Source organism: Priapulus caudatus, unplaced genomic scaffold, assembly GCF_000485595.1.
Source record: "Priapulus caudatus unplaced genomic scaffold, Priapulus_caudatus-5.0.1 Scaffold188, whole genome shotgun sequence".
NCBI classification, from domain to species: domain Eukaryota; kingdom Metazoa; phylum Priapulida; class Priapulimorpha; order Priapulimorphida; family Priapulidae; genus Priapulus; species Priapulus caudatus.
Genome location: NW_014577249.1, coordinates 155,980 through 168,008, shown reverse-complemented (window position 1 = coordinate 168,008; position 12,029 = coordinate 155,980). Strand labels below are relative to the sequence as shown.

The 12,029-nt window shown below is 48.4% G+C and overlaps 1 protein-coding gene across 1 annotated transcript in view; it reads right to left on the bottom strand.

The window, feature by feature from the left end:
• Nucleotides 1-6: 6 nt before the first annotated feature.
• Nucleotides 7-12,029, bottom strand: part of LOC106806967 (kinase and exchange factor for Rac B-like) — a 21,630-nt gene continuing 9,607 nt past the window's right edge. The window contains exons 8-15 of the mRNA XM_014809155.1: nucleotides 11,696-11,825; nucleotides 11,101-11,242; nucleotides 8,005-8,112; nucleotides 7,502-7,597; nucleotides 6,673-6,830; nucleotides 6,182-6,319; nucleotides 4,097-4,834; nucleotides 7-3,107 (exon numbers count right to left, since the gene is read on the bottom strand). Of these exons, the coding sequence (XP_014664641.1) occupies nucleotides 2,984-3,107; nucleotides 4,097-4,834; nucleotides 6,182-6,319; nucleotides 6,673-6,830; nucleotides 7,502-7,597; nucleotides 8,005-8,112; nucleotides 11,101-11,242; nucleotides 11,696-11,825 (1,634 nt within the window). The 3' untranslated portion in view covers nucleotides 7-2,983. The remainder of the gene's footprint in view (nucleotides 3,108-4,096; nucleotides 4,835-6,181; nucleotides 6,320-6,672; nucleotides 6,831-7,501; nucleotides 7,598-8,004; nucleotides 8,113-11,100; nucleotides 11,243-11,695; nucleotides 11,826-12,029) is intronic.

Below are 12,029 nucleotides of genomic sequence, written 5' to 3'. Positions count from 1 at the left end.
GTATATATATATACCATGGTAACATACATCTTAAAAATACAGAAAAACGGGGGAACATTTTTCATCGCGACAACCCTACACACTTTTCGATAAAAACCCACCACAGCCTACACTCGTGATATTCTCCACGCCTAACAGCTCAAGTTACTGCAATCCCTAACCAGACATATCCGGTCCAGCGGCGACCGCGGCAGATATAGCTAGCCGGTGATGGGTTGGTCGCAAGGTGCTCACACATGCCGTCGTTAACGAGGCACAACACAATCCAGAAAAGCTCGCAGCGAAACCTCGATAAGACGCCATTTTGTTAGCAATAACACTTTAAACGCAATTAAAACAAGAACAAAATAGACATTCGCAGTTGGAATCCTGCGGAAAACTGCGGTCTCAGGCTCGCAAGCTATAGCAGAGATATAAGGAACATATAATGGTAGGCACTAGAGCTGTATAATGGTAAGCAATTGACGTGTTTAACATTAAGTAATGAGCCAGTAAAAAAGCTCGAAGTGGTGACAGCAGCTATAGGAAGAGGAGCTGTATCGCAGCGCGTGAATACAAGGCAAGCGATGAAACCACTCGAACAAAACAACGACTAAAACCGACGACTAAAAAATATACACGACAGCGGTAGATACGTTGCTATTCACACACGCACGCGCGCGTGTGCACGCACACATTACCTGTACACGCACACATTACCTGTACACGCACGCACGTGTGTGCACGCACACACTACCTGTACACGCACACGCGCGTGTGCACACACTACCTGTGCACGCGCCGCGCGCATGCACGAGCGTGACGTCAGAGCTTTCCGCTGCTACGTCACTAACGCGTCTGCCGTTTACGCACGCTCAGCCAATAAACCGTTCACGTCCCCAAATTGCGATAAATGCGAAAGTAGAAGACCTGGGCAATAACCCCCCGTGTGTCGGCACCTACACCGCAGTATACGTGACGTCACAAATACCTGCCGCTTCACCCGCCAATCCGGTGCGCGCATTTCGCGATGATTACGCACATGCTGCAGGTGACCGGTTTCCCACAATAAGCTCCATTACGTCGACAGCCAGGCAGTGCCATCTGTTGGCAACGCACTGCAACTATTTAACGGTAAATTGAGTACAAGGTCGGCGGTGCGTAATAACAATAATAATATTATTAATAATAAAAAGCCATTTAAACCGCCATAACGGTTGTGTAATAATGGTCATGTAACAACAATGACTGATAATACGGGCATACTAGCACCACACCTGGTTGAAACTCATACAAGCACCACGACAGAAACAAATATGTCAGCTGTTTACACGTCCCTGACATCAACGCACACGTGTATACCACCCAGGCTAAAATAGCATCCACCCTAACCAATAGAGAACCAACGTGACCTGATCACCTGATCATCAACAAGTCAGTTCAATCAATCTCTACGGTCGTTAAAAGAAATACGAATTCGATCGTACGAATCATGAGCGTAGTACACAACAAACTCGAGCCAAGAGTAAGGCTAACGTAATCGTCATTGTGATAAGAACCCAGCACCAGACTGCACCTAGAAAAATTACCCGTTGTTTTTCGCTTCAACCCGTGATTTGTTTTCACCAACTTTTGCGAGGTTGTGCATGTTTCGCATAACGCCGTTCACTCCGTCCCATCCTTCATCACACGCGTGTCCACACACCATCACTCCCAGATATGTTCACTTGTTAAATCTGTATCTAAACTGACGTAACCATGTCCTGCCTGTCACTATTATTCTTTTCGACGAGCACATTAACAATTTTTTGCCCGTCGGATATGTCTTAGCTGGCACACATACATGTTTGTTCATCAGGTGTTTCTTACTTGTAACCTGTACACTTTCTGCCTTTCAGGTTTGTCTTATCTGTCGCATGTACATTTTACTGGAAAGATCTCGATCTGTCTTATTACCTGTAACGTACAGGTGTCATGTGTCACATTTGTTTCACATCTATAAGATGTGTTGCTACGTGCAAAAAACGACTGGACTGTGACAGCCACATTCTATATTATGTACAACATCTACTCACGCTTAAACATCGAAAAAAACGTTATTTTGATTGCCGCTCAAGAATGACTAACATTTGGAGAAATTTCCAACTTCTTCCGAAAGCTACCCATAAACTCAACCATTACTTATGTGGGGCGTAAAAACATACGTAGCAGTGCCAACAACACGGCTAGACTTTAAAACAGAATAAAGACAGATGCTGTTTAAAAAGGAGGCTTAGTGAATACAGGAAATCCTGTGCCCATCACTGATGGATAAAAAACCATGCACTGGTAGCAATAACACATTGAAGCTGCCATTGATTATTCCTGGAGAACACGTATAAAAATAGTCTAATCATTCAGGTTTTTTTCACTTTACACTACATGAGACGCATTTATAATTTTTATAATATATTTTTTAAACTTCACTAGCTGTACTGAGCATGTTTTTTCGCTTGGTGGGTTACATGGTGTGTTTGCAACAATATTGCCTTCGTGGCATTAACAAAATACGACTGCTGGCGCCATCTATGCAGCTAAAACAGCATTTTGTGATGACTACATTTTGTGATCAGTGCGATTGCTACATGGCATCCTGAGATTACCGCCAAACGTACATCGTACGATCGATGAGTAAGTAGTGAGTACAAAACGCTAGCACTGTTGACAACAGATCCCTCTTCCTAAAAATCTCAAGGTAGCACCAAGGAGATAGCAACTTCCTCATTGTCCATCAGTAGGAGTCAGCGCTGTACATCAGCTGTAGGCCGCTGCCCACCTGCTTTCTTCCCGTCCACGACTAAGCATCCCCGCCCACCTGTGTCTTTGCCGTCCACGACTAAGCATCCCCGCCCACCTGTGTCTTTGCCGTCCACGTCCGTCCACGACTAAGCATCCCCGCCCACCTGTGTCTTTGCCGTCCACGACTAAGCATCCCCGCCCACCTGTGTCTTTGCCGTCCACGGTTTTAAGCATCTGCACGTGGGATGGAACCTTTCCGCGACGCGACGTTCTGTGATTCGTCGCTCACAGAGCTGCTCACACTGCTGGCGTCATCTGCTGACAGCTCCGTCACGCGATCACTGACGCGCCTGCAAATATAACGTAACGAGTGACTAGAAGCGCCCCGTCTACACGAGGATTTTTAACCCGGGTTAAGCATCTACACGAGGGCCTAACCCGGGTTAACTAACCCGAGATACTTCTTAGCACGGGTAAGTGTAACCCCGAGATGTGAGGAGGGTTAACTAACCAGGGTTAAGAGCTGTCTCGGGTTAAGCGTCATGTAGACGCTGCTAACCCGGGTTAGCGCATAGTTCCTTAACCCTGCGATGGGCGGCAATAGTGAACAATAGTCCACTATAGGCAATAGAACAATAGGAACGTCTCGCGTGCCAGAACCGCTCAAGCGTGGAGTGGGTGGTGCTCGTGTAGACGCTACGCATTTCTTATCCCGGGTTAAGCTAACCCGAGACCCGGGTTAATGAAACGTCGTGTAGACGAGGCTTAGAGGCGTGGAAACGTGAGGTTCACCGCTGCTGACGTCTTCCACAAACAAAGGTAAGGAAGGTCGTTCACATAGCACAGCCGGCACTAAGAATGATACACAAATATAACACACGTCCCTCCCCCATTGAACTTACATTAATGCAGTGGTTCTTAACCTTTTTTGAGTCATGGATCCCTTTGAGAATCTGGTGAAAGCTACAGAGCCCTCCACAGAAAAATGCACATAAGCACACAAGCACAAAATTGTGCATACATTTGGGCTCACGGACCCCCTGAAGCCCAACCACGGACCCCAAAGGGGTCCGTGGACCACAGGTTAATAAAACCCTGCATTAATGACTTACTGCTGAAGTCTAATTGCACAGTCTAGACTGCATTCACTCTACTATGTTACAGCTATAAAGTATTCAATACAAGATCAGTCTATCAATCTCACCTAGTATTGAATACAACATAGATGTGACATCATCGTGCAAGTTCTATATCAAAACTGTCGAAAATTTAATTTAATATTATACTCATTTACGTAACAAAATTTATCACGATTACAAATGTTATCGTATACACTTACTTTTTCTTGAAGAAAATTCCTCTCAGGGAAAATCTGGAACCCTTATTCTTCTCCGAGTTCCCGTTGACACCCGTGTGCTTGGCGGCACCATCTGCCGGTGGCCGATCCGACCCGTTTTCGCCCCAGACAGCGGGCACACACTGGGGTGCTGCGCTGCCACCTGGTGACCGCGCCAGTCCCTGCTCGGCGCTCGCTACTCGCGCAGTACTGGGGGGAGATTCGACGGGGCGGACGCCGCGCGCTTTACGATCATCCTGCGCGCTCTCCACCCGGTGCTTGCGATGTCGCAGGTTGCCCAGGAAGAGGTGTAGCGGGCCGCCGTCGTGCCGCGGGGGCGCCACCGTCTGAAGCTGCTCTCCCGCTGCCCGGGGCAGACTCAGCGACTTCTGTCGCTGACCGTTGTCCGGCGACGCTCCGCCGGCCGCGATGTCCAAACTCTGCTGCGTACCGAGTCTAGACTTCTGCACGCGCAGCTTCCAAGCGCGACCGCCTGACGCGGGCCTCGCGGCGCCCTCTGGCGACGTCGGCGGCGTCGACACGGCGAACGCATTGAACTTCGGGAGGCGTGCGGTCGCGGCGGTGGCAGGGTCGGATAACCCGGGAGCAGTCGACACCGGATGCACGCAGTTGCGGGAGAAGGGCTTTGCGGGATGTGCCTCGCTCGTGGCTGACACCACCTTACACTTGCTCATCGCTGCGGCCATGTCGTCATCACTAGAGCTACTGTCGGCCATGTACCTGCAGCATCACCATAGAAGCCAGCCTCATACATACACCATAATACAGCATCATAGAAGCCAGCATCATACATACAGCATAATACAGCATCATAGAAGCCAACGGTCAACAGGTTAAAAGGTAATGGCGTATGTGTCTTATGCGTAGATGTCGACACACATTTACCTACATGTACCTGCAGCATGACCACCATCATAGAAGCAGGTAAACAGTATTATAAGGTAGTCAAAGGTAATGGCGTATGCGTCTTATGCGTAGATGTTGACACACATTTACCTACTACATCACCACCAACATAGAAGCTAGCCATAAACAGGTAACCTCGTAATTAATAGAACAGGTAACCTCGTAACCTCGTAATTAATAGTCTTCAAAGTCCAAGGGGACTACGTCGAAAACGAAAAGAGATGAAGTTGATCAAATAGCAGATCAACACTGCGGATCGCAGTAGAAAAAGCCTCAAATTTGCAATTTACTAAAGAGGAAGGGAGAGAATTCCAATACGGAATGACAGAAACAAAGAAGCTAAACTTAAAAGGGATCCTTTATAACAGCTAACATCTTAAGATAACAGGTAACACCTTAAGGTTTTTTAAGGTAACAGATAACAGCTTCTTTTGCGTAGATGTTGACACACATTATTTTTAAATCCAGTTTTTCGTTCCCAACTTCAAAGTGTTGCGTAATGGAAACGGAATGCCGTTATCAAAATGTGGACGGAATAAGAAGAGAAAACGTGATACATTGCATAACCAATATCGAGGTTTTCGTATTTTCATAGCAAGTACTGATATTTCTGGTTAATTTTCGTTACTTTTTAACGGTGAAATGAATGTGATTTGAAGTGGATTCGTATACAATATGGGCTGTTTGTTCATTCTATGCACTATCAGCATGCTTATGACATGGTAACAAAACATGCATAGTTTAGCACCCCAGATTAGTGTAGCACATATGCGAAAACATATTGTGGGGGTCCCAAACTATCCTTGATCCACATAAGGAGCACAACGGCAGTAGCAAATGCCATGGGCGGATCCAGCTTTTTGAAAAAGAGGGGGGGGGGTCCAGTAAGAAATAAAGGGCACTTTTTCCTGCTTAATTTTTTTGGTGTTTTAAAAAGGTGCTGACGGCCACTTAGGAGGGGTTTGGGACCTTTTTGAACCTTCCCCCAATAAATTTTTTTTAAATTGGTGCATTCTGAGAGCATCTGAGCAGTAATTTTGATGTCTAGAATGCAAGATGGAATTCCAAATTTTTAGCAGAAAATTAGGTGTGTTTTCCATTTTTTCCCTTTTTTTGGGTAAAAAACTCTGACTCTGCCCATGCAAATGCTGTCATATTTACCTGTACAGATGACTCGTCTCTGGGGAAAACGACACCATTGAGGGCTCGATGATGACTCCGTGGCTAGAAATGTGATCCAAGCGATTAATCTTGTGCAAGCGTTCCTTCTGTGTCATGTTCTCCTTCACCCTCTGCTTCCTGTAATAATGACATTCGTAAATGTGTCGCCGGTATAATATATATAGCCGTTTGCAAGCGAATCTTCTTGCGCTTTCTTAAATTTACACATTTACTCTTGAAATATCTCGTCAAATATATATATATATATATAATATTCTTTTCAAATTTATCCTCTTTTCGTTGCACACAAATAGAGATGCAAACTGATTATGCTGGTACTTACGTGTAATAACATTCCATATCATTTGGTTGTTAAAGCCTGCATTGTTTAACTGTTTGTTTGTTCCATTGTTTTTGTTTCAGTTTATTCCTGTGTTTGCTTGTACTTAATGTAAAAACAGATAAACACATACTAATCTACTATGGAATACCTGATCGGATGAGGCGTGCCATGTTGCGGAACAGGTACCAGGTGGCAGCAGTGTTCCATAGTGTCGTTTAGCTTCAACACAAACTCCTTGAGACAAGCGAGCACAGCCGATAGCTCCAAGCGATCTGGATGGCTGGCCTCAGTGAACTTGAGCAGCGTCTGCAAAGTAAAGATGGCATACAGGGTTGTGGGTGTTGTCACATTAGCATGTACGCATCTTCCACGAGCATTCACCCAAGAGGGAACGACTACTATTATAAATAACCTGCTGTGAGTTTTTGGTCTTCGTACAAGATACCTTAAGAGGGTACCTTCGTAAAAACGCCACTACATCATGTACGTACAAAATTTACACTTTGCAAGACTGTTGCAATATGCTACTGTGTGAGCGCAGTGCAAGCATTTCGTACAAAAGCACGAAATTGATATCCTTGAGTATGAGAATGGTAACTGCAGTTCCGGTTATGAATATAAGGCGTTATATAGAACACTGGTGGAAACATTATTACATGAAGCCTAACACATACCTTCAGGGGAAACATTCAGTCATTTTCTGTCATACTAATACACTACTCAATAACTACATATAGAACTAGACAACTAATAATATACTAGATGGAAGCACAATGGTACCCAACTTATAAGTAATACGTCATTTAGTAAATCACTGTAGAGGCCACTGCGATTACTTTGGTATGAAACAAGTATCGTGGAGGGCTCTGTGTTAAACTTTATAGGTAAAATATTTGTTAGTATAAAGGAAAATGTAGTTACAAGTGTAGACAATGAATATTGATTACAGCCGTGCACTGTAAAGAGTGCTGTGTTACCTTGATGAGCAGCATGTAATGAGGAACTCTCTGTACGGGAGCAAGCAACATGGCCGCCAGGTCCGAGTTCTCACAGCCAGCTCTCCTCAGCGCACACTGTCAAAAACAACATTATTATTATTATTATTATTATTATGCCGAATACCGACAGAATGTTTCACTAGGTACGAACGGCGACTATCAATCGTTTCATTGCCAAATGATAATGAAGCAACGCCCTGTCCTTCATCAGAAAATACACTAGCAATAAAACGATAATGTCAGTTAAAAGATATTAACATTTGTCGCTTCTATTTATTTCGATATTTTGTTTTCTACACACTAGAGTACATACGTTTGCTGATGGTATTAGGTATAATTCTATTTTATTTTTAAATTTAATTTTATTATAATTTATTTATATGCTAACTGGGCAGTGCTGCATGCTCGTGCAGAACAATTTTCTCCAGCTAAGAGAGTGGTCATGCATCCACCAGTGCTTGCCATGCACCACCACCACTCACCGTTATGAAGCGGCGAAAGTCGTGCGACTCCTGGAAACATCGCTTCATCATTTTCTGAGCGTTGGCAAAGTCTTCAGCGTAGCAACTGTACAGACCCAGTGTATCACCCTGTATTGAGAACAAGTGTACATGCTAAATAAGAGCAGGTGTCATCGCAATAACGCTACACTGTACACACGCAGCATAACGCACCTAACGCTATCTAGTAATGGAAATTTGTATACAATTAGGGATTGTATGTGTACACTCTGCGTTTCCGGCCTACAGACCGACTACCTACCTACACACCTGGTGGTAGGTATGCGCACAACTTGACAACTGAAAGAGTGCCAATGCACACCCGATGAAACATAAACACAGGTCTATGCACCTGATACTATTTAAATGGCCCTGTGTTGATAATGCAAAATGAACTTCTGTTGATGATATCTAACCACACCTGTGCACACACATGCTTGCACCCAACCACTCATGCCACCAGTTAACACAACTTCCATCTCACCCCACGCCTCACACGCTCGATAGCTACCACCGCACACGCAACCCACCTTCCATCTCACCCCACGCCTCGCACGCTCGATTATGCTACCACCGCCAATCACGCATACCCACCTTCGCATCTCTATCCCACGCCTCGACGCTCGCGGTAGCTACCCACCGCCACACGCAACCCGCCTTCCATTCTATCCCCATCGCCGTCGCGACGCTCGGCATAGCTATCCACTGCACACGGCAACCCACGCTGTCCATCTCTATCCACGCCTCACTGACGCTCGGATATGTCACCAGCCGCGCCACACGCAACCATCCTTCCATCGTTCATCCCCACGCCGCTCGTCGACGCTTCGATAGCGTACCACCACACATGCACAAAGCCCACCTTCCAATCTGTCATCCCACGCGCTCGCACGCTCGGATTAGCTAGCCACCGCACACGCCAAGCCTTCACCTGTTCTCATCTCTATTCCACAGCCTCGCGATCGGCCTCGATAGCTCACCACACAACACAGCCACCTTCCATCTCTATCCCACGCCTCGCAGCTGCCTCGGATTAGTCTACCACCGCCTACACGCAACCCACCTGTCCATCTCATCCCACGCCTCGCCACGCTCGATAGGCCCTTACCACAGCACGCGCAACCCACCTGTCAGCTCATCCCACGCCTTCGAACGCTCTGGATAGCTACGCATCTTGCACTGCGGCAACCCACCTTCCATCTCATCCCACGCCTCGCACGCTTTCGATAGCTAGCCACCGCCACACGCACAGCCCACCCTTCCATTTCTCATCCACGCCTTCACCTGCTCTGCATAGCTACCACCGCCACACGGCAATTCCCACCTTCGCATCTCATGCCACGGCTCGCACGCTTCGATAAGCTACCACCGCACCTTTGCCGCAACCCACCTTTCCATCTCATCCCACGCTCTCACGACGCTCGCATAGCTACCACCGCACCGCTAACCCCGACGCCTTCCATCTCATTCCCACGCCGTCGCCACTGCTCGATAGCTATCCACCGCACACGCCAACTCCACCTTCCAATTCTCGATTCCCACGCCGTCGCACGTCGAATATGCTTTCACCACCGCACACGGCAAGCCACCTTCCTATCTTCATCTCACGCCTCGCACGCTCGATAAGCTGACCACCGCACACGCATAACCGACCTTCCATTCTCCAGTCCCACGCCTTCACGACGCTCGAATAGCTACCAGCCGCGCTACACGCAAACCCACCTTCCATTCTCACGTCGCCCCACGCCTCAATCACTGCCTCGATATGCTACCAGCCGCACTGCGCAACCCACCTTCCATCTCATTTCCACGGCCCTCGCCACGGCTCGATGAGCCTCTACCACCGCACCGCGCAGCAGAGCCACTTCCAGTCTCATCCCACGCTCACGACGCTCTGATAGCTCCACGCCACGCGCAAGACCACCTTCCATCTCATCCCGAGCGCCTCACACTGCATCGTATAGGCTGACCACCGCGCACACGCAACCCCCTTTCCAGTTCTCATCCCACGCCTCACGACGCTCGGATTAGCTACCACCGCCCGCACACGCAACCCCACCTTCCATCTCATCCCACGCCCCTCACACAGCTCGGCATTAGCTCAACCACTGCACACGCAACCCACCTTCCATCTCATCCTCACTGCCTCACGACTTGCTCGATGAGACCTACCAGCCGCACGGCGCAATCCCACCGTTTCCATTCTCATTCCACGGCCTTCGCCACGATCTGATTGAGCTACCACCGCCACGACGCAAAACCCACCTTCCATCTCACCCCACCGCCTCACACGGCGCTCTGATAGCCTACACGCACGCGCACAGACCCCACCTTCGCATTCGTCATCCCGACGCTCGCATCGCTCGTATAGCTACGCACCGCGACACGCCAACCCACCTTCCATCTCATTCCACGCCTCGCCACGGCTCGGTATGCTACCACCGCCGACGCGCTAACCCACCTTCAGTCTCATCCACGCCTCGACACGGCTCGATAGAGCTACCATGCCGCACTGCGCAACCCACCTTCCATCTCATCCCACGGCTCGCACGCTCGATAAGCTACCACTGGCACGCGCAACCCACCTTTCTCAGTCTTCATCCACGCCTCGCGACGCTCGATATGCTTAACCACCGCACATCGCAACCCCACCTTCCATCTCATTCCCACGCGCTCGCGACTGCTCGATAGCTACCACCGCAACACTGCGCAAACCCACCTTCGTTCTGCATCCCACGCCTCGCAGCTGCTCTTATAGATTACACGCCGCGCAACCCACCTTTCCATCTCACCCACGCCTCGCACGCCGATAGCTACCAGCCGGCACTACGCACCCACCTTCCATCTCATTCCACGTCCTCGCAGCTCTGATAGGGCTACCAGCGCACACGCAACTCCACCTTCCATCTCGATCCCACGCCTCGCGACTTGCTCGATAGCTACCACCGCACACGCAACCCACCTTCCATCTCATCCCACGCCTCGCACGCTCGATAGCTACCACCGCACACGCAACCCACCTTCCATCTCATCCCACGCCTCGCACGCTCGATAGCTACCACCGCACGCGCAACCCACCTTCCTGGAGTGGAGATGCGTTGCTAGGCAACCCCCGAGCAGGAGATCGGAGTCAGATGCTGCGAGAATGGTGGACTGCAGATCCTCCAAAAAGCTGCAGTGCCGTTCGTACAGCGTGTACAGCTCAACAGGGAACATCATGCTAAAACACACACAAGCGCGCAAATACGCCGTACTGTAACACGTGAAAAACCCACCTTATATTCACCACACACAGGGGTAAGGATGGGTTCTGGAATCTGAATGGCCTAAGAAAAAAATGACAAAAATACTACTGAAGTAGGGTGGGTCAGGGGGTGTGAAGGGGTAGTGTAGTATGATAAATACAATGTCATTAAATTGCTCCTCCACTAAATAATTTCTAACTATACGTTCAGTTTCTAACAATAACTATAAGTTCTATAAAGACTTGGAATTTAAAATTATTTCCTAATTTGGGTCCTAAATAACTCCTGGCTTAGTTTACGCGCGTGAGACAATCTTGTTGTGGGCCGTGCTAACTTTGCACGCAACAATGACACTCGCAAGGTCACGAGGTCACGAGGTCACGAGGTCACGAGGTCGCGACATGGGAGCAGCCGCACACGTTACTAACTTGATCTCCTTTGTGTTGAGAATCGTCCTGCGTTTCAGCGGCTCAGCGAACATCTGCTGGAGGTTCCACAAGGTGGCGCTGTAATGCACCTCGGACAGCAGCAGCTGCCGCGTGATCTCGTGTCGCTGTACTGCAAAGTAAACACAAAGGCATTCAATGCATGACTGATAAACATGGCTGCTAGGAAACGTGCCTAGGAAACGTGCCTAGCGAATATGACCAGTGAAACATGGCTGCTAGGAAACGTGCCTAGCGAATATGACCAGTGAAACATGGCTGCTAGGAAACGTGCCTAGCGAATATGACCAGTGAAACATGGCTGCTGATCGTGAGT